At 40.0% G+C, this 12,557-nt stretch overlaps 1 protein-coding gene across 4 annotated transcripts in view; it reads left to right on the forward strand.

The window, feature by feature from the left end:
• Nucleotides 1-12,557, forward strand: part of LOC125467293 (RNA polymerase II elongation factor ELL) — a 112,482-nt gene that overhangs the window by 29,237 nt on the left and 70,688 nt on the right. For all 4 annotated transcript variants that reach the window (XM_048562948.2, XM_048562949.2, XM_048562950.2 and 1 more), the window contains exon 2: nt 2,661-2,708. In XM_048562948.2, coding sequence (XP_048418905.1) covers nt 2,661-2,708 — 48 coding nt within the window. The remainder of the gene's footprint in view (nt 1-2,660; nt 2,709-12,557) is intronic.

Genomic DNA, 12,557 nt, shown 5'->3' on the forward strand with positions numbered 1-12,557 from the left:
TAGTCATTTGTTTTGGAGTGCAGTAACAGTGAGCTAGGAACACCCAACATTGATTTCTGACAAGCTGTCGAGATGCATGACTAGTTAATTCTTTTATGGTGTCAGCTACGGGAGGAATGTTGGCCAAGACCCACGGGATGCTTCATTGGTTTAAACTACCAGAGCAGCAGGTGGATCTGTATTTGAAGGATGGATTAGAAGTACTGAACTGGTCTAATTTGTTTTACTGCTTACAAGTACAGAAAACATTGCCCAGAAAATGCATCGTTAAGCAATACTGGCTTAGCAATAACCTGCTCTCTGCTGCCAGGATCACTCAGTTCATGACCTCCTTACAGCTTTGGTTCAAACATAGACAAAAGAGCTGGAGTCCAAAGGTGAGCTGAGTGACTGCCTTGATATCACGCTGCATTTGAGCGAGTGTAAAGTTAAGGAGTCCTAGCAAAACTAGAGTCAGGCAAATGAGGTGGAAGTCTCTATTTGGAGTCATAGATGGTGCAAAGAAAGAAGTTTGTGACTGTTGGGTGTTCAGTCACCACAATTCCAGGGCACCCTTGCAGAAGTTCCTCAGGATAGTGTCCTAAGCCCAGCCATTTTTAACTGCTTCATCAGTGACCTTCCCTCTAACATAAAGTCAGAAGTAGTGATGTGCAGTCATCAATGAACAAATTTCAGCACTGTTAGCAACTCCTGGGATACTGAAGCAGTCCACGTGCAAATGCAACAATGCCCGGATAATATCTGTGCTTGGCTGTTAAATAACAAGTAACATAGGACTAGACAGATATAAACTGTGGTTAAGATGAAGCCAGAGGCTTGGAATCTTGCGACAAGTAATTTTCTCATGTCGCTGAAAAGTCGGCCCGTTATCTTCAAGACATGTCAGCAGTGAGAAGGACTAATCTCCACTTGCCTGGACGAGTGTACTCCCAACAAAACTTGTGCTTCTGTTTCTGCAGTTTAAAAAAACAACAGTCTTGACACCATTCAAGATGATGCAGCCTACTTAATTTGCACGCCATCCACCAGTATTGACTCCCTCCACTACAGGTCCACAGTAGCAGCAGTGTGCATCGTCTCCATGATGCATTGCAGAAATTGAATAAGGTTCCTTAGACGAAACCTTTACAAACCCATGATCACCACCATTCTGAGGGACAAGGACAGCAAATACTTTAGAATACCACTACCTGTAAGTTCCCACTAAGCTACTCGCCATCCTGACTTGGAAGCATATCAGCATTCCTTATGAATCAAGATCCTGGAACTTTGTCCCTGACAACAGTGTAGGTGCCCCAAAATTGGTTGGCGTGCAGTTCAATAACACAGCTCGCTACCATCTCATGGGCAGTAAATGCTGGCCTACCTAGAAAATCTCTCATCCCACGAATGAATAAAAACTGCCTCATCAATTTTTCTAATTCCATTTAAAAAGTGTACAAGGCACAGTTTACATTTTTGATAAAATGTAAAAGTGAAATCCTCACTCTTTCAAAAAGTGAACAATAGCTCCTTTGAACAGTGCATCTGTAAGTGCACGTCTATCTTTTGCGTTGCTGCATAGACAACATCCGTACCATCAGAAGCTATTCTATGTGCTGCAGTGGGTGTGGACTGGAACTTTACCAATGTTCAACCCATCTTCATAGCTGGTTGTGATAAGGTTAAGAGTGAAAAATAACTACTTATTTTAGACTCTAAAATGTTTAAAAAAAATCCTGGTTTTAATGACCTTCCAGAAATACTCAAATATATTAGAATGGTTCATGTCAAACTATTGATTTGAATTACAATTTCTCATTACTATTGCAACCCAACTTGTTAGCTGATAATACTAAAGACTATATCTATATTTTAAAATAACTTGCTGAGTTTATGAATGACACTCTTGTATGCCTTTAAAAAAACAAATAAACACTTCATCCAGCCCATATAATTGTACTGTTAACCATTGATATAACTGATATGTCTATAATTTAGCAGCATGTAATCCTAAACCAGCAGGTGTATGCTGTATGTTAGCACATTGAAAGTGTAAACGAATATCAAGATTTAGTTGCGTGCAAACTATTTTTACATATTCTTATGTTTAATAGATCATCTGCGGCAATGATTGTTCATTTGTAGTATTTGGGCATTGCTGACCAGGTCAGCATTTATTGCCTGTCCCTAATTGCCCTGGAATTGACTGGCTTGTGGCTACTTCAGAGAGTAGTTGAGAGTGTGGAGCCATATGTAGGCTAGACCAGATAAGGATGGCAGTTTTCTTTCTCTGAGGGACATTAGTGATTTAATTGGGTTTTATGACAATTGACAATGGTTAAATTTTCACCATTAGGCTAGCTTTTAATTCTGGATTTTCTTTGAATTCAAATTTCACCATCTCCCATGGTGTGATTTGAACTCTTGTCCTCAGAGCAGAGTCTGAGGTTCTGGGTTACCAGTAAACTGACATTACACTGTGCCCCCTCCTAGCAGACTATTTTTACCTAATACAATGAGTGGAACATTTTTTCTGACATTGCAGAGTAACTTTATTGAATAATTTTCCTGGGTGTTATATTGATCGTGAATAAATCAAAGTTTATAAACTTTGTAAGTGTGGATCTGTCCTGTCTTATCAGCTTGCATTTGAAACTGAAACTTACTTTGTTGTCTAGGCTTCCTTACCGAATCAGCCAGTAATCTGCTTCCAGGGAAATCAGGGGGTAAGTACTTTCCTTCAGTTTTTTTTCCATTAATCTACCCTATAATTTAGAGCTCTAAGTTCATTTTCATAATTGGTTAGAAGTAAAATTAGCATATCTTTTTATGTTGCATGTAAGCAGAATGTGATACGCAACATCAACAAACAGCAATGAAAAGAAACTTAAATTTATATTGTGACTCAGATACACCGGAACACCACCGTAGAATTATTATTTTATACTGTGCAATATACAGCACAGGAACAGCCCCTTGAGCTTGCCAAGTCTGTACTGATTCCTAAGCCTTATTTAGAGCTACTACTTATTTCCCATACATGGTTTCTATGCCTTGTTTGCCCTTTCTTCATCAATCATTCTTGTGATCTCAGAAAAACACATCAGTTGGTGAGGCATGACCTTCCCCGCACAAACCCATGCTGCCTATCACTAACAAGTCAATTTGCTTCTAAATGTGAATAAATTTTGTCTCAGTATCTTATCTAACAGCTTCCTGACTGACATCAGGCTCACTGGCTTGTAATTACCTAGATGATCTGTTTCCCTGCTTAAACAAAGGAACAACATTGGCCATTCTCCAATCCTTGGAAACCTTACCTGAGGCCATAGAGGATGCAAAGATGCTGTTTAAGGCCCCAACTATTTTCTCCCTTGCCTCCTCCAGTATCTTGGGATAGACCCGATCTGACCCTAGAGACTTGTCTGCCTTAATACATTTACAGTCACTCAACACTTCCTCCTTCATTATGTTGACCTGTCTGAGAATATTCGCACACCTTTTTCCTACCCCCAACATCCCTGTCTTTGTTTTATGCCAACATAAAGTACTCAAGAATCTCGCCCATATCCTGTGGCCTCATAGATAAACCTTCTTCCTTTATTCTGATATATGTATCTGAAATGCCTTGGGATTCTTCCGAACTCTACTGGCCAAAGACATTTCATAGCCCCTTTTTAGCCCTTTTAACTCCCCTCTATAGAGCAGGGCTAACCATAGAGGCTTGAACTGTATTTGCTTCAATGCAAGAAGTATAACAGGTAAGACATTTGAACTTAGAGCCTGGATTAATGCATGCACTTATCGTGTTGTTGCTGTCACAGAGACATGGTTGAGAGGGGGACAGGATTGGCAACTTAATCAGTGGGTGTCAGTGTTTTAGACAAGACAGAGAGGAAGCTAAAGAGGTGGGGAATTGCATTACTGTTTAGGGAGCATATCAGCTGTTTTGACAGAAGACACCTTGGAAGGATCTTGTGTAAGTATGCGGTATTGCAACAGCAAGATTCACTTCATGAAAACTGAGTTGACTGACTAATTTGACTTTGGGAGAGGGAGGAAAGTTGGGACTCTACACAAACTTCTCTGAACAGTGATGTGAAGTTCAATACCTGACATTCGTAACAGAGCAACCCGAACACCACGATGGAATCTTGAATTATTTGTGCACTAAACTTTACATGTAACTTAGAATCCCAATATAAATGAAAAATGTTGAAAAGTCTCCAAGTCTGGCATCGGTGAAGAGAAGAACAGAATTATTCTTTTAAATCAGTTGAGTTTCATCAGAAGTGCAAAAAGTTCAAAGTAGGAAGAAACAGGAGCAAGTGTAGACTATTCAGCAAGGCGAGCCTGTTGCATCAATTCCCACAGATTGTCTATTTTTGTGCCTGCTTTTCCCATTATCCCTGTACATCCTGGTGTCATGAGTATCCGGAAATCTAATAGGTGTTGAGAGTGGAAAAAGAACCAAAAGGAAGGTGACCAACCCCGCCACTTTTGATTCTCTTCAGCATCTAAAATATTCAGGGGAAATATTGGTTCAACATCCTTTTGGTTCAGAGATAAGTGCATCCCCTGAGCTAAGGCTGGCATTTAGTATAAGGTGGGGGCCTCCACAATTGTCAATATTGCTCTATTGTTGGATCTCGCTTCATTTTCAAAATTTATTTAGGGAATCCTATTCCTTTCTCATTATCAATTGCTGATCTCCAGCCTGCTCCAGATTTTAACTTGAAGAAAATGGGAGAATATAACCTGAAAGGTGCAGAATGTTATTTGAGTATTGTGTTATTGGGATGCTGGATATCAGTGTGCCTAAAAGTACAATATTTTAAAAATGCCATTAGTTGTGCTGAGTGAGCAGGCTATTGGCCCCTCTATTTGTTTTGGTAGATCAATTGAGATACCCAAAAGACACATGCAAAATTCTGAGGATATGAAAATAGAAATAGCTGGAAATGTTCAGCCCTGGCAGCATCTGTGGAGCAAAATCAGACTTAACGTTTCGTGTCAAGTGACCCTTCAGAACCGGTTTTTTGGTTTGGTCTTTATTCTGAGGATGTAGTTAGTTTCTAAGTAATCCAAAATAGCAAATAGATTTTTCACTTATACGTTATCTTATACCAAACATTATTTTCAGGAAGGTAAAGTTTCTGTAGTTTCCAAAATAATAATATTAGGTATAATGTTAGGTACAATATTGGGGCAGCACGGTGGTTAGCATTGCGTCTTCTCAGCACCAGGGACCCGGATTTGATTCCACCTTCGGGCGACTGTCAGTTTGGTGTTAGAAAAGTACAGCACGGTACAGGCCCTGTTTGCACATTGTCCCTGTGTCTGCTTGGGTGCACAGTCTAATGATGTGCAGGTTAGGTGAATCAGCCATAAGTGCCGTGTTACAGGGACATGGTAGGGATTTGGGTCTGGCTGTTTAGAGGGTTGGTGTGGACTTGATGGGCTGGATGGCCTGTTTCTGCACTGTGGACATGCAATAATTCTATATTTTTCCCCTAATGTTTTGATACAAGTTTTTTTTACTTCTCTATTCTCTATTGGGAAATGTAACAAAATGTATCCCTTGCACTTAAAAAAAAATTACCCATGCTGTCTGCACAGGAAAATCAATATACTGGTGGATAAGGTGTTATTTTTCATTGTCAAATACATCCTACTGAATTTGTGGGCTATCAAATAATGACTTTGGTATTGCTGTATGCATGGAAATGTGTTCCAGGCAGTGGCATTGCATGATAGAGCATTCCACAGGGAGGCAAAGCAGTTCAAACAATACCAATTTCTGTACTGAAAAGAGAAATTAATTTTAAAATAATTTGAATTAAGCAGTGCAAGTAGTAAAATATCACGTGAATTCAGACCTTTAAATGAGTTATATCATTTCAGTTAAACAATCTGAATTAAAAGTAGTAGACTGTCAGATAATTGATCTTGTTCATGACTGATTTTGCTTCAATGCACTATATTATCTTTATTAAAATGCTGACCAATTGCTTCTCATACTTCATACACATCATTGATTAAATCCCTTGGATATTCTAGAGACTTTTGCATTTCTCTATCAAAGTTATAAAATGCTAAAGCTTAGATTTGTCTATTGATTCCATGTTCAAAATTAGGTTTTTAAATATTAAACACTTTTAAATTTGAGAATGACAAATAGCTGTGATTTTCCTTTGAATATTCTTCGTCTTCCTGGGTGTCTGCTCTTAAGATGACTTCGTCTGGAAAATACGTTCTTGTTTGTGATCACACTGATCTTGATTCAGGCACTGAGTTCAGAAGTTGTTTGTTCTTAGCAAGAAAAGCTGAGTCAGATTTTAAAAGAGCCAGGGAAATTAGGTGGACCTTTTAAAAAGTTATAGGAGGTACCTGGATCTAGAATTCTCGACTATTTTTAATAAACCTGACCTCTGTCAGTGTGTGAAAAGGGATGGGGTGAATTCTTAGCAAGAGCATTTAAACACGATGATGAGTTTAAATAGCCATTTTGGCTGTTGCAAGAGCCTTAACCCAAAATGTCAGAAGCACAAATTGATGGAGTATGCTTTGTTGTTGCCATGATGTGAGGATTCTTTTATATCCCTTGTTCTTTAAACTGTTTTCTTAAGAAAACAAAGCTCTTGGCATTTAAAGACAAACGCTGATTGGCTGTTTTGATTAACAGCCCATTTGCTGCAGTTTGAGGAACCAGAGAGTGCCTTGCCATGAAGTTTGACAAGACCTCTGTTGACATTTCGCCAAGTGCTACAATTCTCATAGAATCCCTACAGTGTGGAAACAGGCCCTTTGGCCCAACAGGTCCACACCAACCCTTGACCCATCCAGACCCATCCCCCTATAGCCCACATACCTCTAAATACTACGGGCCATTTAGCACGGCCAATCCACCGAGCTTGCACATCTTTGGACTGTGGGAGGAAACCAGAGCACACGGAGGAAACCCACGCACACACTGGGAGAATGTGCAAACTCCACACAGACGGTTGCTGGAGGCTGGAATCGAATCTGTGTCCCTGGCGCCATGAGGCTGCAGTGCTAACTGCTGAGCCACCATGCCACCCCAAATTATGTCATAATGAATGCTTGGCAGAGTTTCATAGCTACATTTATCTGTGTAGGGTATCTGAGTTTGTCTATCAATAAACCAAAATGAAATGTGGCTCTTGTTAATTAAACCTCAGTGATCAGTTCCAAACAAAAAGTATGTTCTTAATCTCTTGGGCATTTTTGGAATGCTTCCAGCCAATGTTTTGTTGCTTTACTGATCAGACCTTTGACTAGAGTGTAGTCTTCATTTACTTAGTTATGAGACAGGAATAGTTATTGAATTCAGATCTGATGTTTTTAGTTTGTATTGTACTTCTGTGGAATGTAATATGTACATAAACTATCACTGAAATTATAATCCTTTCCAGTGCAAAGTTAAATTTGGTCTGCCTGACCTAGGCGTAATTCAAAATAAGCAGTACAAAGCCTGTTTCAAAACTAAGCACTGTCAATGTTTGTTAGCAATTTTCTTTTGTCTCATTATCTAGATTGTAATGCCTTATTTACTTTAGTTCTGTGAAACTTATTCCTCTTGCCGTCAATGTGAGATAATAACATTTCTGACCCAACAAAATTTGGAAAAAAAATTTTTGTAACCAAAAAGAAGCAGCAAAGGCTTGGTCCTGTCCCAACGGGCTTTATTTGTTTAACGGTATGTCTACTCTCTTATGTTCCTTCACAAGTTGTTAATTTGTCCTTGGTATAAACATGTATCATAAGTATTTGCAAAGCTGCTGCTTGGAGCAGTTCTTACACTAACACAAAACCTTAGATAATATACCTTCAATCAGTTCATTTTAGTGCCCAAAATCTCCTCTTCTCATTAAACATCTACCTTGCTCATTCAGTTTTGCTACAAGTAAATATAGTTGCTACTGTTACTGGCTAGAGTCTAGCATCTTCGAAGAGGAAGCGTGAAACCATTTTTAGGATTCTCTTTTGCATTGTTCATGGGATGAATTTTAGATGAGTTCAAGAAAAAGTGAGAGAGAAGCTGGGGTGTTGCGGACAGCAGATAGTGTTGGTGAAATTTCTTGAATGTCACCGTTTCAAACAAAAATTTGAGTTCTCTATTTAAACGGTTCTTTCACAACTTTTTTTTATATATTGTAAGTCAGTGACAATACTGATGAAGTGTTAAAACTATCTTGTCTAGTAACACTGAAATTTCCTGAATGGCAGAGAATGAATTTTGGTTTTCGCTGGCTCACTGTTTTAAAACCTGCATTTGTTGCTCGTCCCATGCCCCAGAAAGTCTATCCAGTGAACTGCTGATTCATTTGACTAACAACATCCCAGTTCTTCAACCACTTAACACAAATTAATTTGTTCAGCTGTATGTTGGCAGTTATAATATAGACAGGATGCTGTCTGTATGATTCTATTTAAACCAGGAGTAAATCAGCGAATTGTGACTCATTTTAATTTATCTAACCTCAGCTAGGGCATTGTAAGAGTACTGCAGTTATCAGCAGCCACCTTGAATTAAGAAGGAGCAAGTTAGTCAGATTCTTGATTACTGTACAGTTAGACTATGAATGTTCTACAGACGTTTGCTCTTGAGTTTGGTAGTGGAATACAAGCTGTACTGGTGAAATAGCAGTGAATGAGCAATAATCATGGAATCAATGCTCAAAGAACCAAACCTTATGGAGGAATCAGCACCTCTGAAGGCAGAGAGAAAATTATTGAGAAAAACATATAGTTTTCATATTAGTGATAATGGGAACTGCAGATGCTGGAGAATCCAAGATAATGAAATGTGAGGCTGAATGAACACAGCAGGCCCAGCAGCATCTCAGGAGCACAAAAGCTGACGTTTCGGGCCTAGACCCTTCATCAGAGAGGGTCTAGATGAAGGGTCTCTGATGAAGGGCCTAGGCCCGAAACGTCAGCTTTTGTGCTCCTGAGATGCTGTTGGGCCTGCTGTGTTCATCCAGCCTCACATTTCATTATCCTAGTTTTCATATTAGTTCTGTTTGGGATGGATTCCACGATTCTTAACAGGACCAGAGAAGCGATTAATTTCTCTGATCCTATAAAGTAGTGGCTGCATGTAAATCTTAATCTATACTTTATATTTCTAATTAATCTTGAATGTAAGGTTTTATGATTTCTGCTTGGTTAGTTTATTTCAAATCTCCTGTTGTTAAAAAAATTACTTCTAATCTGCAGCTGCTTATTTTGTCTTGTGACTACAGGAACTCCAGATTACTTTGTCAATCATTTTAATTGTGATGTTATGAAGTCTGCACTAGGAATGTTCTTCATTTTAAACTTTCACAAACCATTCAACTCCCAATATGTTAACAGCAGCAAGCTCACTTCATTTTGATTATAATATGTCTGACATTTTGATTCAGAAGACATAAGTATATGGTTCATTTTGAAACTTAAGCACAGAATCCAGCTGAATCCAATGCAGTAGATGTGGTTCCCACCTCCTATATAATGAGCCAAATGTTTTTCAGAAGTCATTTTCATTTGAAATGTGATGATAAGCTTTTTGAAGCCTTTCTTCTGCCTCAAATAGTGGTAAGTATTTTGAATAAGGACTTTTGGTTTTGTAGCAATTTTTAAAGCTCAACAATGGTCAAGGTGTTGCCAGAACAAAATGGACACCAACCTGATGAAGAGAGCGTTAAGAAAGGGGACCACAGGGATGGGTATTAAAGAATGAGTTGGAGAGGCTTTGGGTTTTGGGCGTAGATTCCAGAGCCTGGTGCAAAAATAAATATTTTGTGAGACTAGGAAGAGGTTACAGATAGGGGAGAAATAAGACCCTGAAACAATAAAACATGAGATTGCGAATGTTAAAAATTTGCTAGGCTGAGGAACTGGTGATAGGATAGCTGAGTAATAGGAAGTCAGTAGAGTTTCGGATGAGCCAGAAATTTTAAGGTGGGAGATAATATGTTGTCCAAATGACCGCTGATTGGAGATGTTCAATGCTTATGAATGAGGGTTTTGAGTATAGGTGGACTGAGGTGGATCATGCTCCTCATGTGGACTGGGTACGTTTTTGCAATAGAGAGGGTATGGAGTTGGAAGCTCAATATGGTGATAACTCATACACTGAGATTGAGAACTACCCAGGTCAGTTGGCATGGAGGAAGGTGCAGTCAGTGATGAGCAAATAGAATTTCGAGTGAGGACTGCGCGCACTGGCTTTGATCTTGCCAACAGTTAATTGAAGGAATTACCTTCTGAAAGCACAGACGGGGAGTGGTTGAGAAACATGTTTGCAAGGTAGAGCTGGAGTCAGAAGTTTTGTGTAACCTAAAGCTCATGCTTTTCAGTGAAATTGCTAAGAGGCAGCTAAGAAAATTAGCTGTTCCAATTGATTACACAGCAATAATCCCTTCAAATATAGTACATAGATTCTGAAATGTTTTGGGATGTGCTTAATTCATTTTCTGTCTATTGTGCTTCTATGTCTTGCATAAATAGCTCAAAGAGAGGAGGTGTGTTGTATTTAATGTTCAGGGATTACCAGAGCCATAAGGCCAACTGGCTGCTAACAAAACTTACACCAGACAAAGTCAGCATTTTGATATCTGGTCTGGAAAGCAATTTACCCTCGAATAACATCTATTGGATGTGAATTTGGGCGTAGTAGGGACCATTGATCAGCGATCAAAATGACAACCGATGTAGATGCACACAGTTCTGCACTGATTCTTTCAGAATACTATCTGGTGATGGTGTATATTTGCGCAGCTAGTATACAGTAGATGTATGCATAGCAGGGAGATCAGGATGCTAATGAACATGCCGCAAAAAAATTGATTCTCATGGAGTTCAACACCTTCAGTCATCACCTTCCCATAAATTTGCACAACTCAACCTCTTACTCGCTCACCCGTCCACCCCCACTTTGTCAGCTTCAGGAAGACAACCTCCCCACCCACCCACTAACACAATTAAAAGGATTGTCAGCTAGTTTTGGGTTAGATGTGGTTGATTTTGATTTCCTTCTGGCTGGTGCTATGATTACCATAGGTGTTTTGATATTATCTATAATTTATTCAAGTTCCACAATCTACAGATAATGGTGTGGCATGGAAAGGATGTTTGTGGCAGAAACCAGTTGCTCAGCTGTGAGTAGGGTTGTAGGTATTTCCCTTGGAATATATCAGGGTTGTATGGTGGCTGAGTGGTCAGCACTGCTGCCTCACAGTGCCAGGTTTGATTGGGTAACTGTTTGTGTGGAATTTTCACAATCTCCCATGTCTGTGTGGGTTTCTTTCTGGTGCTCTGGTTTGCTCCCACAGTCCAAAGATGTGCAGGCTAGGTGGGTTAGCTATGGGAAATGCAGGGTTATAGGGATGGGGTCAGTGGCGGGTCTGGGTGGGATGCTCTTTGAAGGGTTGGTGTAGACTTGATGGATTGAATGGTCTGCTCCCATTCTGTAGGGATGCTATTTTATGTATGAATAGCAGAACTGAGAGAATGACGAGTCATGCAGAGTAGAAGAAGTTGGAAAATGGAGTGAGAGATGAATATTTATTGTCACGTGTACTCTGCAATGAACAGTGCAGTAAAATACAGTAAAAACCTTTAATGGTCGCCACAGTCTGACACCATTCAAATACTTCAAGAAAAGAGAAGAAAAAGTTAAAGCTGAAAGAAAGTCTGTCTTTGTTCTGCCACCTCCACTGTGAGTCTCGAGCCCTGGACCGGCTGACTAACGATGGCCATGTCACCACATACACCAGACCAAACCAACATTTAGGGGTGCCATCTGTTCGTTATTAGGCTTACCCTGTTGATGAGCCGCTGATGCTCGATCCCATGCTGGACACACGTTCGCCCCTCAATCAGGAGTTACTGGCTCCACTGTTGCTGCCTCGATGCTTAGAGTCCTTGCTCTGGGGCCACCACAACGAAAACTACCTGGCTTTGCCACTAGCCCAGGCTGCTGCCTCCCCAACAGTCCCATTCTGACCATTCCCCTCTGCAATGTCACTCGGTCTACCACCGACAGGAAGAAGACGAAGGAAATGAAAGACAAAAAGGGTAAAGAAAGCAGGGAAGAAGGGGCCACCTGGAGCAGACAGGCACAGGAGCCCAAACACTAGCTACCTTACCAGTGCTGCCATCTTGGGAGGGTTTTCCATAAGAGACCATGTCCATGCAGCATGTTCAGGAAGAGCCTCTCCAATCTAAACCTCAGTGGTGATCAGTAAGTGAGAAATTTGCACTTCACAAAAGATGGTATTCTTGCTGAAATTTGCCACCTGCTGCACCCACAACTGCAACGTCGAAGCAGGAGATGGACTTCATTGCATTTGATGTTACAGTGACTCTGGTGGTGAACTTGTGGATGCCATGCTTTTTCTCCCCCAATGTATTTGCTGTTATATAGGCAAATGTGTTAAATAGAGCACAGCAAAGTCAAACAAATCACAGATGAACCAATTACTTGATAATGTGAGTGTTTTTGGACATGTTAATACTTGCAAGGTCTTGGTGAGGAATATGGTATTTTTATCTGTTTGAAGAGA

This window comes from Stegostoma tigrinum, chromosome 33, assembly GCF_030684315.1.
Source record: "Stegostoma tigrinum isolate sSteTig4 chromosome 33, sSteTig4.hap1, whole genome shotgun sequence".
NCBI lineage: Eukaryota > Metazoa > Chordata > Chondrichthyes > Orectolobiformes > Stegostomatidae > Stegostoma > Stegostoma tigrinum.